Genomic DNA, 20,288 nt, shown 5'->3' on the forward strand with positions numbered 1-20,288 from the left:
AATCAGGGGTATAAGGTTGGAAAACAAATAACCAACCAATGCGGTTGTCTTCACGACTACCTGTAGTTTTTCAAGTAATTGGCTCTAAGGCCAAATCCAATGAAAGAGAACACATAGATAACTCACTCAATGGTCAATGCATAATTATGGTGGCGTAGTCTTTTGAGTTCTCTCATTACCTTCAGTTTTATACCTAATTAGTACACCGTTCATTCATTCTTAAAGACCGTTACCAGTCAGAAATGCCGTCATCAGACCACTAATGGGGCGGCAGCGTAGCCTAGAAGTTAGAGCGTTGGACTAGTAACCGAAAGGTTGCAAGTTCAAATCCCTGAGCTGACACGGTACAAATCTGTCGTTCTGCCCCTGAACAAGGCAGTTAACACACTGTTCCTAGGCCGTCATTGTAAATAAGAATTTGTTCTTAACTGACTTGCCTAGTTAAAAAATTATTTAAAAAAATAAAATTGTCATATGGTCTGATATCATTAGCAAATCTCTAAAAACAGGCAAAATCATAAGATACAAATCGGTTAAACGATCTTGTCAAGAGGTAAAAAAAAAAAGATTAAGACAGACTCCAACAAAATACTGGAGCACATAGTCCTCTGGCCTAAAAAAATCAGTTGGCTAAAGCACAAACGGCTCCGGCTACCAAGCTAATACAGATATTCTGTCAGACAAGGAAATCAAGACGACACTCTGAACCCTTGGAGGGACGTCTTCTTACCTTTCTCCACTTGCTCTCTGGCCTGCTGGTTGGTCATCCCAGGGTAAGGACACACTCCCAGACTAAACGTTTCCCATAGGAGGATCCCATAGCTCCACACGTCACTCTCCGAGCTGTATCTCCCTGGAACAACAACCAGACAACAACAACCCTCTCAGCCACCATGTATGGGAGAAGAAATGTGGTGACATGTTGGGGATGTTGTGTCATCAAAAAGCTATGCTACCTTCTGCAGACTTCAAATCATATACTCCAAAAAAACACAATTAAGAGCTGTTTTTCCCCCTAAATACCAACTACCGTAGTTGCATTTTGCTGGGTTAGGCCAGTGTTGTGGGGTTAGGCTAGTGTTGCTGTTAAGCACATAATGACAAATATATTTGGAGGTTTGATAACGAAATTGGTGAAAAAGTTAAGCCTCGCAGTTTTACCATAATTTAATGCCTCTGGAGCCGTCCACTTGATGGGGATCTGTTTGAGGCCGGAAGACGAGTATATCCCATCATCCTCTTGTCTCGACATCCCAAAGTCGCTGATCTTCAGCAGGTTGCTCTCTCCCACCAGACAGTTCCTGGCAGCCAGATCCCTGTGAGACAGACGGAGGGACAATATCACTTTACTTCCACTTTCACTCCATCTTCCTCAGATCACGGGGGGTGTAGACAAAAAAAAAGAGTGTAGACAAAAAAGAGAGTGTAGACAAAAAGAGTGTAGACAAAAAAGATGGGCTGTGGTGGGTTCTAAATACAACAACACCACAAACAGTAGGCCTTTGTTTGGATATTAACTTTTCGTGAATGAACAGTCACTCATGACCACAACCTTTAACAGGCATTTCAACTGAAACCATTGCTCTCAGAGAAGTATTAGTCAATAGATTCTATACCATGACAAGACTGGCAACATAGCGTCTGACCGTTCAGCTAGATAGCCATTCTCGCCGTTATTTGCTGCCCGCCCCAACATCCCCATCAAACAAGCAATTTATGCGCACGCATGCACACACATTGGGTGTAGTAGCTAGAGCAGAATATTTACAGAACAAAGTGAATGGATGTGGTGGTAGAGCCTGCTTATCGTGACAGATGCTAGCCATATGAATAACCATCATGTTAATATTAACAATGGACCATTAAATAGATGACTTAAATAGTAGGCAATCAGGACAGATAAAACACATGTGCCTGAGTCGGGACAGACAGGGATCTCAACTACTACTGTACATGTAGGTTAAAGGTCACCATACTGTCTGTAAATCAGATGATATCAACATTTATAATCTACAGAGAAAACTCATCCACCAGATTGGTTGGTGGATGGTGGATGGGATGACCCTGTACCGTGTGTGTGTGTGTGTGTGTGTGTGTGCGCACGACACGCACAAATTGAGCCCTGTATCCCTCCCGTTTCAATTCCACAGCCCTGCAGCCCCTCTGGGAGGAGGACTACAGCTCCTCAATGTAAACTCAGCAAAAAAAGAAACGGCCCTTTTTCAGGACCCTGTCTTTCAAAGATAATTTGTAAAAATCTAAATAACTTATTTTCCATGCTTGTTCAATGAACCATGAACAATTAATGAATATGCACCTGTGGAATGGTCGTTAAGACACTAACAGCTTACAGACGGTAGGCAATTAAGGTCACAGTTATGAAAACTTAGGCCACTAAAGAGGCCGTTCTACTGAGAGGCCTTTCTACTGACTCTAAAAAACACCAAAAGAAAGATGCCCAGGGTCCCTGCTCCTCTGTGTGAACGTGCCTTAGGCATGCTGCAAGGAGGCATGAGGACTGGAGATGTGGCCAATAACTTGCAATGTCCGTACTGTGAGACGCCTAAGACAGCGCTACAGGGAGACAGGACGGACAGCTGATCGTCCTCGCAGTGGCAGACCACGTGTAACAACACCTGCACAGGATCGGTACATCCGAACATCACACCAGCGGGACAGGTACAGGATGGCAACAACAACTGCCGAGTTACACCAGGAACGCACAATCCCTCCATCAGTGCTCAGACTGTCCGCAATAGGCTGAGAGAGGCTAGACTGAAGGCTTGTAGGCCTGTGTAAGGCAGGTCCTCACCAGACATCACCTGCAACAACGTTGCCTATGGGCACAAACCCACCGTCGCTGGACCAGACAGGACTGGCAAAAAGTGCTCTTCACCTACGAGACGCGGTTTTGTCTCACCAGGGGTGATGGTCGGATTCGCGTTTATCGTCGAAGGAATGAGCATTACACCGAGGCCTGTACTCTGGAGCGTGATCGATTTGGAGGTGGAGGGTCACAGCATCATCGGACTGAGCTTGTTGTCATTGCAGGCAATCTCAATGCTGTGCGTTACAGGGAAGACATCCTCCTCCCTCATGTGGTACCCTTCCTGCAGGCTCATCCTGACATGTGCCTGATTTCCTGTAAGACAGGAATGTCCGTGTTCTGCCATGGCCAGCGAAGAGCCCGGATCTCAATCCTATTGAGCATGTCTGGGACCTGTTGGATCGGAGGGTGAGGGCTAGGGCCATTCCCCCCAGATTTTGACCCTCCCCCTTTGTTCAGGGACACATTATTCAATTTCTGTTAGTCACATGTCTGTGGAACTTGTTCAGTTTATGTCTCAGTAGTTGAATCTTGTTCATCCAAATATTTCCACGTTAAGTTTGCTGAAAATAAACGCAGTTGACAGTGAGAGGACGTTTCTTTTTTTTCTCCTGAGTTTATTTTTCAAAGAGCTTCTCCTGGCGTTTCTGCTGACTGCCAGCACTGAGCCGCAGAGTTGGGCCAAATTAGGCTGTCACTCAGGGATACTGGTCCCGGTGAGATAAGTAAGAGCAATGCACCGGAGATGATTTGATAGTCCCGCTGTGCTAAGAGAAATGTAAGACTGATTGCAGCAGCAGCAGCACCTCACTTTCTCTTGCTGCGACTATCTGGCTCGGTGGAAATAGTTTTCAACTGAAAACACAATCTCAAATTAGCCAGCATAGAGAAATAGAGATATGGCTCAGAGCTCAAGGTGTTACTATCAAAGCTGATAGTGTTGTAAACCGTGTTAAGCAGCGAGAGATCCATATCTTACTTTAGAGGGGGGGGGGGGAATCATGGAATTGTAGAGGGGAAGACATTTCATGGGGGTCTAAATTCAGTTAGGTTTGAAAATGGAGTGGGCTTGCTGCTAGGGCAAGAGGTTTCATGTGTAAATGTTGTGCCATTAATATGACCCATGAGTAAAAATAAGAACAGCTTAACTGAAATTCTGTTCACAGCATGGGCGATCTCTTGAACGTTAGACAGATAGGGCTATTTGCTGGAATACTCCATGCAGAATAATGAACATACAGCACATGTAAAACAATACCTGTGGATGCAGTTTTTGAGCTCGAGGTAAGCCATTCCTGCAGCAGCATCTAAAGAAAACTTCACCAGCTGTTTGGTCTTCAGGTCTTCCTTCTTCTTCCGGAGGAACGACAAGAAGTCCCCTCCTTCCAATAAGATATCAAAATCTATGTTCAGAATTGTAACATTCGGGGGGGGATCAACGGAGTTATGTCCCAAAAAGTTGTTTCTGTATGGCAGTGCTGTATGCTACTGGACTTACCTGGCACTAGTTCCATCACAATGTAAATAGGCTGCCGTTGGGTGCAGACGCCTATCAGCTTCACAATGTTTGCGTGGTCATACTGCTTCAGGATCCTGTAGTAGCAACATTTGACAGTACGAGACATTTACATATTTGTCAGATGTCTAAAACACCAGACTAAAAGTTTGTTCAGGTAAATAATGTTAAAGACGAGTGAACAGATGTAGGAGTCTAGGCACTTAAAAAGGGACCTGCAACTGATAGCTGACATTTTCCTCCACTATATTGCAGGACGTGTGCTCCTCTTACCTGGCTTCTGATAGGAATTTGATCTTCAGCTCCTGTGGAAGATCCTCTTTACATGTCTTGACTGCCACAGGAGTCTTGTCCCGCAATGTTCCTTTGAATACCTCACCAAAGTTGCCCTAAGAACAAAGAAAAAAAACAGAGATACAGTAACAAAAGTTTGTTTAGTATATATTAATTTAACAACCAAAAAAAATACTCTGTCCTGCAGATGTGGTGAACATGAAGAGGATATCCAAAACCACTAACTTTGCCAAGAAGCTCTCCAAGAATAACATCCTCATGGTTGAGTATCCATTTTTTATCCTACGAAAGATGGAACAAAACACAGGCAATGTAAACACCAAATACAAAACATCCACACACACACGAAACCATACAAATGCTACTGTGTAACAAAGCATTGACTGACTATTGTATTATCAGAATTTCTATAAACCGAGAAAAACAATTACTTCAGCCACAAAAACCTTGATGCCTCAAAAACATTTTCACGGAGCAAGAAAACAATGGCCCAGCTAAACATAACACATTCCAATGGCCAGTCTCAATGAATAAAATAATGATCAAATCTTCCAAGTGCAATGTGGTGCCTAATGGTAAAATGTCACCGCTTTGCCATGAAGTGCTCACAGAAATACTATTTAAAAACACTTAGTGTTCGGAGGCTTCAGCAGACCCAATACTGTAGTAATGACAACAACCATTAACCCTGTGTTCGTAATGGCTGGGGCAATTAAAACACCATTATGTTCAACACCAACCGGGTAGCTTAGGAGGACTCTAGGACTTCTTTATGATTAAACCTGGGTATTGAAAGTGTTGACTTATTTCCCTCTATCGAGAAAACGTCAGGCATATTGGATCCAGTTGCAGCACATAGAGGATATTAAAAATACATTTGCACTTCGAGCCTATACATGAGAAATGTGCCGTGAAAGATGTCATACAGGTCAGGAAACCACAGGTTAATAGCGTCAATGGCTAAAATAGCCAAGGAATCTTTTGGAGCACATCATGATCAATGTCATTTAATACAGAACAACAGCTTGGTATTGTAGAGGACTGAAAAGCCCAATTGGAATATGTTTCATTCAATTGTGGCAAGTGTGGTTTGAACTTAACCTACAGAAAGTTGTTCAACTGTGATCACAGCACACTACTTATTAAATCTGAAACATTTACTTGATGTCAGATTCTTACTATATTTCAGGATATGGCCAAAACCTGCAGAACAAAACATCAAATAACGCTGAGATGATGCGGCATGTCAGAACATCGGAAAATCAATCAATTAAAAGTCGCGAGTACCAGAAAAGCTAGGGATCAACTTCATTTCGACTCATGCTGATGTCAGCAGCAGATAGTGGATGTATACATAACGAGTCTCAGTGTAAAAAGTAATGCATCTCAAATGAAAGACCTGGTGAAAACTGACTGAAATGAGAGCCGAGTACAAAAACACTATGGCAGTAATACAAACCGATTTATGTTTATTCTGGTCCCGTGTGACTCAGTTGGTAGAGCATGGCGCTTGCAACGCCAGGGTTGTGGGTTTGATTCCCACGGGGGACCAGTATGAAAATGTATGCACTCACTACTGTTAGTCGCTCTGGATAAGAGCATCTGCTAAATGACAAAAACTTTATAAAATGTAAATAAGAACTTCAGAACCTTTAATATCATGATTTAGGGCCAGGAGTCGGGGCCCTATTTCTAGAGTATAACTAGGACTAATAGTTGTTTTTACTATTTAACTCAGTGCCTAGTTATAAGCAATGGAGCCTAGACCACTGATGTCGCTGAAAATGACTTGAGACGTGGGTGTTGCTTGCTATCCTTTTCCTGTTTTGGAAGCATCAAATGTAATGTGAAAGATAATTCTGAAATTGATGGGGCTTATTTCTGAACATCTATTAGCCTAACACCAAACGCTTCTGGACAACCTGACCATATTAATGAGTTTTACAGTGTGCCATTAAAGGCCTTCCAAGACAGCTTGATGGCTTTTGCAATAATTACATTCCCATCCCTGTTGTGAGAACTCCCATTGACTTCTGATCTACATCACATGGTGAATGAACATGGATATGAGAGAAAATGTTTTACCTTGACAACTGGGTTTAAAAGCACCACCCCTGACTTCTTGGTAATGACTTGTTTTGTGGTGTAATGGTGTTCAATTAACTGAGGAATGGTCGGGAAGCCAGTGCCTTCAAAACGATACTGGTTCTGCGGACAAAGAGGAGGAAAAGAGCAGAAAGTAAGTAAAAAAGAAAGACTTGTGCAAAGCCAGAACAGCTCATAGGAGCAGCTTGATGTACAAGTATACCCCCTGAACAGGACGCTAGTCTATCCCAGGGCCTTACCCCCAATCCATCTCCGTAATGCTGAGGGCCCAGCAGTGACGCATCGGGTACCATTTTGGTACGACTCGGGCTGGGGATCGAACTCCCAATCTTCCAATCTCAGGGAAGACTAACTGCAAGGCTACTCACTTAGTCATTAATGAATTCAAAAGATGAGTTTGAAGCTTTGCTAATCATCATCTTTCGTGTTGACGGAAACCGTACAACTTCACAAGCAATTACTTGCAGCATTACTAGTAGTTGCCATCTGAATCAATGAACCATAGAATTCCTTGTCAAATAGTTTCAGTTCGTACCAAGTTGCCTGTAAACCCGTATCTCTGCATACGTAACAGACACAAAGTAATCATTGGCTGACGCACATCATCGCATAAAATATACCCGAAGACATCCTTATTTTTTGTCTCTTATACTGCTGAAACCCAATTGCTCTGCAGGGAGACAAACAGCTTTTATTCACAACTGAACACGTAGAACTCACGTCTGCAAACTGGATGATGAAGTGTCTCCGTTGTCCGTCGGAGAAGACAGACAGGACGTACTCGCCAGGCTTGCCATGGCTCTCCCGGACCAGGAAGTCGCCTTGCTGTTTGAGCAGCTCCTGGGCCTCGGTCCTGGGGATGGCCCCGTGGTACCATTCCTGGTCCCCCAGGGGCTTCTCACTGGTCGGGATCACGTCAAAAAACTGCTGGACACGTACGATGGAATGAAATGACATGATGAAATATGATATTATGATGATAATGACAGTTAGGGATCAATTGTGAACTACTCTTCAATTGTCAGTCAAGACAGCTAGAAGATCTGTGTCACTCCACTCAGAAAATGACATATTGTTGACTAGACATGATAAAACAGATAATTCACAATTTGAATGTAATGTGTACGATACACAACACATTTTCCACACTCACTACACAAGGCAACACAAACAATGGTTTTAAAAAATAATTTTTGAAATAAGACTTAAGAACCTACAGATGATGAGCCAAGGACAGATTTCGGAGAACGGATGATACCGGCGATGGAATGACGCAAGGTGTCAAACTTTGATATCTTGTCTTTGCCTTTGTCCTGAAAATACAGACATATGTTAGACTTATAAGCAGTCGAGCATTAACAATTGAACAAGCCCAATATAGTAAACCTGACAGTACTGTATGTTCGGGCTCACACTGCCCTCCTCTGTTCACCCAGATATCTGCAGAGAGAGCTGGAGCCCAAAGCAGGCTCAACAGCACTAAATCATCTCACATACTATACAGTCAACACAAGGCTTTTTATATGTTGTGCTCATACGTTGCCCCATTCAAAGTCAAACATCTCAATGTCAATTAAATATGTTTACCATTTCACTAAAATGGAATGGAAAACTAGTATGCAACATCAGTGTTTTTCATTCTGAACTGGTTTTCTATGACACCATATGCTTTTAAACAGAAACTTGATTGACACACACACTGTCACATTTCATCTCCCCAGACGGGCACAGCATTGTCCTTTAGATAGAAAAAAAACAAAAACATTTCAGTTGTCTGAATGAATATGTCCTTGGAGACAGCAGAAGACAAAAAAAAACATGACCTACAATGAAAATGTACAGGACAATGCAAAGAATGAATAGAACGGTCATAGAAACTATAACCCTGACAATTTGACTGCTAAACTCATAGGTACACTCGCAATGTAATCATTTCCATGGTCATTTGGAATGTTCTATCAACTGATACGATATTCACGTGATAAGGACGAATTCCCCTCGACCACAACCACAAATTGGGGAAACCAAAAATCTATTTCCCATTGAAACAGAGCAAACTTACTTAAACAGAAATAACAAAACATGCCAAAAAGCTGCGTTGTTCAATGTACATTTAACCAGGTCAAAAATCCCGACCTACGATTCACAATGCTCCCACGTAGGGAAATATGAGCCTGCAATAAGTTCTGTGGCTTAGGCTATTCGTGGGAGAATGGGAAAAGTGGGTATCCGTTGTCCAAGTAGGCTACACATACAGTGCCTTCAGAACTTATTCATACCCTTTGACTTATTCCACATTTTGTTGTTACAGCCTGATAAAAAATATATAATAATTCTCACTCATCTTCACACAATACCTGATAATGACAAAGTGAAAACATGTTTTCGAAATGTTTGCAAATTGATTGAAAATGAAATAGAAATGTCTCATTTACATAAGTATTCAATACATGTTTGCATCACCTTTGGCAGCAATTACAGCTAAGCGTCTTCCTGGGTAACCATTTTCAAGTCTTGCCATAGATTTTCAAGCAGATTTAAGTCAAAACTAACTCGGCCACTCACTGTCTTCTTAGTAAGCAATTCCAGTGTAGATTTGGTCTTGTGTTTTAGTTTATTGTCCTGCTGAAAGGTGAATTAATCTCCCAGTGTCTGGTGGAAAGCAGACTGAACCAGGGTTTCCTCTTCGATTTTGCCTGTGCTCAGCTCAGCTTTATTTTTTATTAAAGGAACAACTTCCCAGTCCTTAATGATTACAAGCATACCCATAACATGATGCAGCCACCACTATGCTTGAAAATATGGAGTGGTACTCAGTAATATGTTGTATTGTATTCGCCCCAAACATAGCACTTTGTATTCAGGAGACAAAAGTTAATTGGTTTGCCACATTTTTTGCATTATTACTTTAGTGCCTTGTTGCAAAAAGGATTAATATTTTAGAATATTTTTATTCTGTACAGGTGTCCTTTTCACTCTGTCAATTAGGTTAGTATTGAGCGGTTTCCTTCCTCTCCAGCAACTGAGTTAGGAAGGACGCCTGTATCTAGTGACTGGGTGTATTGATACACCATCCAAAGTGCAATTAGTAAATTCACCATGCTCAAAGGAATATTCCTTATCTTTTTTTAATGTTTATATACCCATCTACCAATAGGTGTCCTACTTTGTGAGGAATTGGATTACCTCCCTGGTTTTTGTGCTTGAACTTCACTGCTTGACTGATACAGATAATTGTATGTGTGGGGTACAGAGATGAGGTACTCATTCAAAAATCCTGTTAAACACTATATTGCACACAGAGTGAGTCAATGCAGCTTATTATGAGACTTGTTAAGCACACATATGCAACAATTTGAACAATTTTACCAAGTTACAGGCCATATAAGGAAATCAGTCAATTGAAATCAATTCATTAGGCCCTAATCTATGGATTTCACATCTAGGCATAGGCCCACCCATTGGGGAGCCAGGCCCAGCCAATCAGAATGAGTTTTTCCCCAGAAAAGGGCTTTATTACAGACAGAAATATTCCTCAGTTTCATCAGCTGTCTGGGTGGCTGGTCTCAGACGATCCCGCAGGTAAAGAAGCCGGATGTGAAGGTCCTGGGCTGGCGTGGTTACACGTGGTCTGCGATTGTGAGGCCGGTTGGATGTACTGCCAAATTCTCTAAAACGACATTGGAGGCAGCTTATGGTAGAGAAATTAACATTAAATCATGTGGAAATAGCTCTGGTGGACATTCCTGCAGTCAGCATGCCAATCGCACGCTCCTTCAATACTTGAGACATCTGTGGCATTGTGTTGTGTGACAGAACTGCACAATTTAGAGTGGCCTTTTATTGCCCCCAGCACAAGGTGCACCTATGTAATGTTTATGCTGTTTAATGCGCTTCTTGATATGCCACACCTGTCAGGTGGATGGATTATCTTGGCAAAGGACAAATGCTCAAACAGGGATGTAAACAAACATTGTGCACAAAATTTGAGTGAAAAAATAGAACATTTCTGGGGTATTGTATTTTATTTTAACACTTTACATGTTGCGTTTATATTTTTGTTCAGTATATTTAGGCATGCCATAAGAAAGGGGTTGAGTATACATTTCGAAAAACATAATTCCACATTATGGGGTATTGTGTGTAGGCCAGTGATAAAAACAATCTCTGTTTTTTCAATTTTAAATCCAGGCTGTAACAAAATGTGAAAAAAGTCAAGGGGTGTGAATACTTTCTGAAGGCACTGTAGCTAGCTATGTGTGTGGAAAATATTTAATCAAAGGTAAGACATTTAACTTGTTTGGTAGTCTAACTGTAGCTGTACGGTCCGTGTGATTGTGTTGTTCGTCTTGGCTAGCTTAATGTTCCGATAGCTAGCTAGCACTCACTTACGTGGCTGCTAGCACTGTCATGAAAAGGGGCATAAGGGAAGCCCTACATGCCTACAACATAACGTTATAAGTAATGAGAACACTCAGGAGCAGGCAATGTTGAAAAGTAATCTTTAAAGATGTTGCACTTTTCTTAAATGTAATTTTGTCAACTCAAATCAAGCTTTATTTATACAGCACATTTCAGACATGGAATGCACAGGAAAATGTACTAATTGAATAAAACCAGCCAACAAGAAAATTGTTTTTGAAAAAGGTCAAGTTTTTGCTGTGAGCCAATGGGGTAACCTAAATAACCACAGATTGTTTTACCCACAGGCGGGCGGGGCCGCCACGTTCTATTTAATACCGACTGGGACTATGCTGGATAGCCATGGTAATGTATAATGTTCATTTAAATGATGCTAACTGATGTGGCTCATGCAATGGAATGTACTTGTTGTAATGTTAGTTGAGTTGACTCAACAAGTCGCAGCACAGACTGAAGGGTACACTTCCTGCTTTTACTTCCTGGCACAGATACACGGTGAGGCGTGACTTGACATGACCACGCCCCCAAGTAGGGGACAGCCACTGTTACTCCTATGTATTTAGTCTAACTTTGGCGTCATCCTAAGCAAACTGCTTTTTTGTCATTTCAATTATCGTATTCAGCAGCCTCGCTTGTTGTTATTAACATACTTGGTTGCCACAACAAATTATTTGCATTACTTATTCTGCCACTATTTTGTTATCTGACCTGCTAACACTGACCGTAAAGCTGTCGCATTATACTTATGTCACTGTTTGTTTACAGTGCCGGTTAGCTGACATTAGCAGGCTGGCTAGCAAGAGAAGTTCATCTCAATCTAATTCGCTAGTCTTAGATATGTTGCGGAACTAATTCCAGTCTTTGCCTACCCTTGAACGGTCTTGGTATTTCGAAAAGTTGATTCCTGTTGTCTTGCCTCTATGTCCTTTCAACTTGCTGGAGACCAGCTGTGGATACAACCCTACCAAATGTCTCAAACCAAATTAGCCTATGGCAACATGTACATGCAGTTGGTGGAATCTCCCGGTTTGCATAAATATCCAAATGCATAAGAATATTATAGCTGTTATTTGGAAGGATACAGCTCACTCGTCCTTACTACAAGCTAACTAGCAAGCTTGATGCAAAGTGACTTACCAGTGATCAATTCTTTGAGTAACTGGAGCGCACAGCTTTCCATAATCACAGCGTAATAGCCTGAAACCACGAGGTTCGTCTAACCTGGTCCTTCGGAAGTTGATGAAACTTAATTTGGTGGTGTTTTTTCCTACTAATGTTCAAACAAAACGGTACGCAACAGTCTTTTCTGCATTTTAAAAAGCAGGCTTAGTTAGCTAACTGAGGAAAGTCCGTTGGAATCGGCTCTTTGGCTAATAATCGTGATGTACATTCCATGCAACAGTCTATTTGTTCACGCTAACATTTTTATGTTTAGAGTGAAAGTGTTTTTAGGTATGATGTGGTTTGTTGATGAAGACGACATGGAAGTACAGTTGAAGTCAGAAATTTACATACACCTTAGCCAAATACATTTAAACTCAGTTTCACAATTCCTGACATTTAATCCTTGTAAAAATTCCCTGTCTTAGGTCAGTTAGGATCACCACTTTATTTTAAGAATGTGAAATGTCAGAATAATAGTTGACAATTATTTTTCAGCTTTTGTTTCTTTCATCACATTCCCAGTGGGTCAAAAGTTTACATACACTCAATTAGTATTTGGTAGCATTGCCTTGAAATTGTTTAACTTGGGTCAAACGTTTCAGGTAGCCTTCCACAAGCTTCCCATAATAAGTTGGGTGAATTTTGGCCCATTCCTCCTGACAGAGCTGGTGTAACTTAGTCAGGTTTTGTAGGCCTCCTTGCTCGCACATGCTTTTTCAGTTCTGCCCGAATATTTTGTGATGGCCACTCCAATACCTTGACTTTGTTGTCCTTAACTTCTTTGGGAACGGAGGGCAGTATTGAGTACCTTGGATGAATAAGGTGCCCAGAGTAAACTGCCTGCTACTCAAGCCCAGAAGCTAGAATATGGATAGATAGAAAACACTCTAAAGTCTGTGAGTATAACAGAACTCATATGGCAGGCAAAAACCTGTGAAAAATCCAACCAGGAAGTGGGAAATCTGAGGTTTGTAGTTTTTCAAGTGATTGCCCATCCAATATACAGTGTAAATGGGGTCAGATTGCACTTCTAAAGGCTTCCACTAGATGTCAACAGTCTTTAGAACATTGTTTCAGGCTTCTATTGTGAAAGGGGAGCGAATAAGAGCTGTTTCAACCAGTGGTCTGGCTGAAAGCCTTGAGTTGTTGATCGCGCACAGCCGTGAGCACGAGCTCCGTTCCCTTTCCTTTCTAATGACAAAGGAATTGTCCGGTTGGAATGTTAAGGAAGATTTATGATAAAAACATCCTAAAGATTGATTATATACATCGTTTGACATGTTTCTACGAACTATAATGGAACTTTTTTGACTTTTCGTCTGGACTTTGTGAGTGCGCTTTGTGCATTTGGATTACTGAACTAAACACGCAAACAAAAAGGAGGTATTTGGACCTAAAGATGAACTTTATTGAACAAAACAAAGATTTATTGTGGAACTGGGATTCCTGGGAGTGCATTCCGATGAAGATCAAAGGTAAGTGAATATTTATAACACTATTTCTGACTTTTGTTGACTCCACAACACGCGGGTAACTGTATGGCTTGTTTTGGTCGCTGAGCGCTGTACTCAGATTATCGCATGGTGTGCTTTCACCGTAAAGCTTTTTTGAAATCTGACACAGCGGTTGCATTAAGGAGAAGCTTATCTATAATCCTATGCATAACACTTGTATCTTTCATCAAAGTCTATGGAGTATTTCTGTAAATTGATGTGGCTCTCTGCAAAATCACCGGATGTTTTTTAGAGGCAAAACATTACTGAACATAACGCACCAATGTAAACTGAGATTTTTGGATATAAATATGAACTTTATCGAACAAAACATACATGTATTGTGTAACATGAAGTCCTATGAGTGCCATCTGATGAAGATCAAAGGTTAGTGATTAATTTTCTCCATTTCTGCTTTTTGTGACTCCTCTCTTTGGCTGGAAAATGGCTGTGTTTTTTTGTGACTAGGCGCTGACCTAACATAATCGTATGGTATGCCTTCGACGTAAAGCTTTTTTGAAATCAGACACTGTGGCTGGATTAACAAGAAGTTTATCTTTAAAATGGTGTATAATACTTGTATGTTTGAGGAATATTAATTATGAGATTTGTGTTTTGAATTTGGCGCCCTGCAATTTCACTGGCTGTTGTCGAGGTGGGACGCTAGAGAAGTTAAGCCATTTTGCCATTTGCTTGCAAGTATGCTTGGGGTCATTGTCCATTTGGAAGACCCATTTCCTACCAAGCTTTAACTTCCTGACTGATGTCTTGATGTTGCTTCAATATATCCACAATTTTCCTCCCCCATGATGCCATCTACTTTGTGAAGTGCACCAGTCCCTCCTGCAGCAAAGCACCCTAACATGATGCTTCCACCCCTGTGCTTCACGGTTGAGATGGTGTTCTTCGGCTTGCAAGCCTCCCCCTTTTTCCTCCAAACATAACGATGGTCTTTATGGGCAAACAGTTATATTTTTGTTTCATCCGACCAGAGGACATTTCTCCAAAAAGCACGATCTTTGTCCCCATGTGCAGTTGCAAACCATAGTCTGGCTTTTCTAATGGCGGTGTTGGAGCAGTGGCTTTTTCCTTGCTGAGCGGCCTTTCAGATTATGTCGATATAGGACTCGTTTTACTGTGGATATAGATACTTTTGTGCCTGTTTCCTCCAGCATCTTCACAAGGTCCTTTGCTGCTGTTCTGGGATTGATTTGCACTTTTCGCACCAAAGTACGTTCATCTCTAGGAGACAGAAGGCGTCTCCTTCCTGAGCGGCATGACGGCTGCGTGGTCCCATGGTGTTTATACTTGTGTACTATTGTTTGTACAGATGAATGTAGTACCTTCAGGCGTTTGGAAATTTCTCCCAAGGATGAAACAGACTTGTGGAGGTCTACCATTTTTTTCTGAGGTCTTGGCTGATTTCTTTTGATTTTCCCACGATGTCAAGCAAAGAGGCACCGAGTTTGAAGGTATGCCTTGAAATATAACCACAGGTAGACCTCCAATTGACTCAAATGATGTCAATTAGCCTATCAGAAGCTTATAAAGCCATTACATAATTTTCTGGAATTTTCCAAGCTGTTTAACCTCTTGGCGTTCCCCTAGGATAGGGGGCGCTAAAGCGATTTTTGAAAAAAAATTGTGCCCATTTTAAACGCCTCTTACTCAAACTCAGAAGCTAGGATATGCATATAATTAATACTTGTGGATAGAAAACACCCTAAAGTTTCTAAAACTGTTTGAATGGTGTCTGTGAGTATAACATAACTCATATGGCAGTCAAAACCCCGAGACAGATCAAAACAGGAAGTGGAATTCTGAATTGCGAACTCAACTTCATCACGTTGCCTATTAATCACACCGTGAGCTATGGTTCATTGAGCACTTCCTATTGCTTCCACTAGATGTCCCCAGTCTTCACAAATTGGTTTGAGCCTTCTACTGTTAAAACTGAATGAATGAGAAGCTGTGGAACGTAGTCACACGGAGAGGGCCATCACCATTATGATGCCGGCGCCCCTGGTTACCCTCCCCTTTCGAAACGTTTTGAAACACAATGCAATCGTCCCCCTCGAATCTTATTGGCTCTCTTGTTGAAAAACGCCCTGAAGTGTGATTACCCAGTAAAGTTATTTTTTAAATCTGGCATTACAGGTGCTTTCAAGAGATATTCATCTATAAATCTTAGAATGACAATATTACATTTAAAAAATGTTTTCGAATAGTAATTTAGTAAATTGTAGCTCTGTTTCATCGGATGCATTTGAGGGAAAATAGTTAGTCAACGTTACGCACCGATGTAAAATGCTGTTTTTATATATAAATATGAACTTTATCGAACAAAAGAATGCATGTATTGTGTAACATGATGTCCTAGGTGTGTCATCTGATGAAGATTGTCAAAGGTTGGTGCTGCATTTAGCTGTTTTTTGGTTATTTGTGATGCATGTGGTTGGTCGGAAAATGGCTATGTGGCTACTTTTACGATATACTCCTCTAACGTAATCTAATGTTTTGCTTTTGCTGTAAAGCCTTTTTGAAATCTGACAACGTGGTTCGATTCAGGAGAGGTGCATCTATAAAACGATATAATTTGGAGAAAAAAAAAGAAAAAAAAGAAGTATTACATTTTGTTATGCTAATGGGGATATGATTTTTCGCTGGATGTCGAGGCCGCACAGGGGTTAAAGGCACAGTCAACTTAGTGTATTTAAACTTCTGACCCACTGGAATTGTGGTACAGTGAATTAACCTGTTATGGCTAGGGGGCAGTATTTTCACAGCCGGATAAAAAACGTACCCGATTTAATCTGATTATTACTCCTGCCCAGAAACTAGAATATGCATATAATTATTAGCTTTGGATAGAAAACACTCCAAAGTTTCTAAAACTGTTTGAATGGTGTCTGAGTATAACAGAACTCATTTGGCAGGCCAAAACCTGAGAAGATTCCATGCAGGAAGTGCCCTGTCTGACAATTTCTTGGCCTTCTTGATTATCTCTATCCATTACAGGGGATCTCTGCTGTTACGTGACACTTCCTACGGCTCCCATGGGCTCTCAGAAGGCGGCAAAAAGCTGAATCGTGGCTTTGCAGGCTCTGGCTGAAAAAAAGTAGCGCGTTTGGATAGTGGCTGGTCACAGTACTGTGAGACTCAGGCTCGTGCCCGAGTCGACCCCATGCTTTATTTTCTTTCGTCTTTTTACCTAAACGCAGATTCCCGGTCGGAATATTATCGCTTTTTTACGAGAAAAATGGCATAAAAATTGATTTTAAACAGCGGTTGACATGCTTCGAAGTACGGTAATGGAATATTTAGAAATCTTTTGTCACGAAATGCGCCATGCTCGTGACCCTTATTTACACTTCGGATAGTGTCTTGAAGGCACGAACAAAACGCCGCTATTTGGATATAACAATGGATTATTTTGAACCAAACCAACATTTGTTATTGAAGTAGCAGTCCTGGGAGTGCATTCTGACTAAGAACACCAAAGGTAATCAAACTTTTCTAATAGTAAATCGGAGTTTGGTCAGGGCTAAACTTGGTGGGTGTCTAAATAGCTAGCCGTGATGGCTGGGCTATCTACTCAGAATATTGCAAAATGTGCTTTCACCGAAAAGCCATTTTAAAATCGGACACCTCGATTGCACAAAGGAGTTCTGTATCTATAATTCTTAAAATAATTATGTTTTTTGTGAACGTTTATCGTGAGTAATTTAGTAAATTCACCGGAGGTTTGCGGGGGGTATGCTAGTTCTGAACGTCACATGCTAATGTAAAAAGCTGGTTTTTGATATAAATATGAACTTGATTGAACAAAACATGCATGTATTGTATAACATAATGTCCTAGGTGTGTCATCTGATGAAGATCAAAGGTTAGTGCTGCATTTAGCTGTGGTTTTGTTTTTTGTGACATTATATGCTAGCTTGAAAAATGGGTGTCTGATTATTTCTGGCTGGGTACTCTGCTGACATAATCTAATGTTTTGCTTTCGCTGTAAAGCCTTTTTGAAATCGGACAGTGTGGTTAGATAAAGGAGAGTCTTGTCTTTAAAATGCTGTGAAATAGTCATATGTTTGAAAAATTGAAGTTTTTGTATTTTTGAGGAATTTGTAATTCGCGCCACGCCTATCATTGGATATTGGAGCAGATGTTCCGCTAGCGGAACGTCTAGATGTAAGAGGTTAAGTGAAATAATCTGTCTGTAAACAATTGTTGGAAAAATTACTTGTGTCATGCACAAAGTAGATGTCCTAACCGACTTGCCAAGACTATAGTTTGTTAACAAGAAATTTGTGGAGTGGTTGAAAAATTACTTTTAATGACTCCAACCTAAGTGTATGTAAACTTCCGACTTCAATTGTATGTTAAAAATGACTAACAAAGCATAACCAAAATGTTTAGAGAATGATGAAAAAAAAGAATACAGCCGGTCGTCGGGTTATGCACAAAGAAGGCAATTTAACATGGGTGTACGCTACGGCCGTGTTCCAGTTCCCACCAATATCCAGCCACTTTGCACAGCCATTGAAAAAGAGTGGGACAACATTCCACATGCTGAAATCAACAGCCTGGTCAACTCTTTGTGAAGGAGACACGTCATGCAGCACGAGGCAAATGGTTGTTACACCAGATACTGGCTGGTTTTCTGATCAACATCCCCAACTTATTTTCAAAGGTATCTATGAGCAACAGATGCATATTTGTATTCCCAGTGATGTGGAATCCAGTCTCTAGGGCTTACAAAATCATCCAGCAGACACTATTAATAGAATGGCGCTGGAAGGAATGGCGGCCATTTTACAGGCTCCTGACCAATTGAGCTATTTTGTGTACTTTTTTGGGCCGATCATAACTTTTTTTTGTAAATAACGTTTCTTATGACCGAAAATAGCTTTTGGACATCAGAACAGCTATCACTAACCTCGATTTGGACGAGGACTTCTACTTCAATTAATAGGAGGCGAAAGACATACAGTGGGGGAAAAAAGTATTTGATCCCCTGCTGATTTTGTACGTTTGCCCACTGACAAAGAAATGATCAGTCTATAATTGTAATGGTAGGTTTATTTGAACACAGAGACAGAATAACAAAAAAAATCCAGAAATAAATTGACAACAATTGGTAACACACTACGCCATGAAGGACTGAAATCCTGCAGCGCCCGCAAGGTCCCCCTGCTCAAGAAAGCACATATACATGCCCGTCTGAAGTTTGCCAATGAACGTCTGAATGATTCAGAGGACAACTGGGTGAAAGTGTTGTGGTCAGATGAGACCAAAATGGAGCTCTTTGGCATCAACTCAACTTGCCGTGTTTGGAGGAGGAGGAATGCTGCCTATGACCCCAAGAACACCATCCCCACCGTCAAACATGGAGGTGGAAACATTATGCTTTGGGGGTGCTTTTCTGCTAAGGGGACAGGACAACTTCACCGCATCAAAGGGACGATGGACGGGGCCATGTACCGTCAAATCTTGGGTGAGAACCTCCTTCCCTCAGCCAGGGCATTAAAAATGGGTCGTGGATGGGCATTCCAGCATGACAATGACCCAAAACACACGGCCAAGGCAACAAAGGAGTGGCTCAAGAAGAAGCACATTAAGGTCCTGGAGTGACCTAGCCAGTCTCCAGACCTTAATCCCATAGAAAATCTGTGGATGGAGCTGAAGGTTCGAGTTGCCAAACGTCAGCCTCGAAACCATAATGACTTGGAGAAGATCTGCAAAGAGGAGTGGGACAAAATCCCTCCTGAGATGTGTGTAAACCTGGTGGTCAACTACAAGAAACGTCTGACCTGATTGCCAACAAGGGTTTTGCCACCAAGTACTAAGTCATGTTTTGCAGAGGGGTCAAATACTTATTTCCCTCATTAAAATGCAAATCATTTTATAACATTTTTGACATGCGTTTTTCTGGATATTTTTGTTGTTATTCTGTCTCTCACTGTTCAAATAAACCTACCATTAAAATTATAGACTGATCATTTCTTTGTAAGTGGGCAAACATACAAAATCAGCAGGGGATCAAATACTTTTTTCCCCCACTGTATTGATTAATCCTGGACCAGGCCCCGACACTCACAGAAGGCGAAGACGGCACTATAGAGGCCAGCACATGGACACAATGATGGTAAATTAATAGAATCGCCTCTACCCTCTGTTCTATTAGCAAATGTGCCATCGCTGGAGAATAAACTGGACGAGCTCCATTTGAGACTATCCTATCAACGTGACATTAAGAACTGTAATATACTATGCGTCTCGCGAGTCGTGACTGAACAAAGACATGGATAATATACATCTAGCTTGCTTTTCTATGCATCGGCAGGACAGAACAGCAGAGTCCGGTAAGATCAGGGCTGGTGGTTTTGTCTCTTATGTGTACATTGTCCCCTATAAATAAATAAAAATGAACAACAGCTGGTGTGCGATGAGTTAGAATACCTAATTA

General features: G+C 41.3%; 1 protein-coding gene across 3 annotated transcripts in view; it reads right to left on the reverse strand.

Annotated features, from left to right (window-relative positions):
• fer (fer (fps/fes related) tyrosine kinase) overlaps window positions 1-20,288 on the reverse strand; it is a 46,658-nt gene that overhangs the window by 3,949 nt on the left and 22,421 nt on the right. For 2 of the 3 annotated variants that reach the window (XM_014126740.3, XM_082978836.1), the window contains exons 10-18: window positions 7,961-8,056; window positions 7,464-7,670; window positions 6,723-6,845; window positions 4,863-4,919; window positions 4,617-4,732; window positions 4,326-4,420; window positions 4,086-4,209; window positions 1,162-1,316; window positions 731-853 (exon numbers count right to left, since the gene is read on the reverse strand). In XM_014126740.3, coding sequence (XP_013982215.1) covers window positions 731-853; window positions 1,162-1,316; window positions 4,086-4,209; window positions 4,326-4,420; window positions 4,617-4,732; window positions 4,863-4,919; window positions 6,723-6,845; window positions 7,464-7,670; window positions 7,961-8,056 — 1,096 coding nt within the window. The remainder of the gene's footprint in view (window positions 1-730; window positions 854-1,161; window positions 1,317-4,085; window positions 4,210-4,325; window positions 4,421-4,616; window positions 4,733-4,862; window positions 4,920-6,722; window positions 6,846-7,463; window positions 7,671-7,960; window positions 8,057-20,288) is intronic. The other variant, XM_014126757.3, reaches the window with a different exon arrangement.

The sequence above is a fragment of the Salmo salar genome, chromosome 01 (genome assembly GCF_965601325.2).
Source record: "Salmo salar chromosome 01, fSalSal1, whole genome shotgun sequence".
In the NCBI taxonomy this organism is placed as follows: Eukaryota; Metazoa; Chordata; class Actinopteri; order Salmoniformes; family Salmonidae; genus Salmo; species Salmo salar.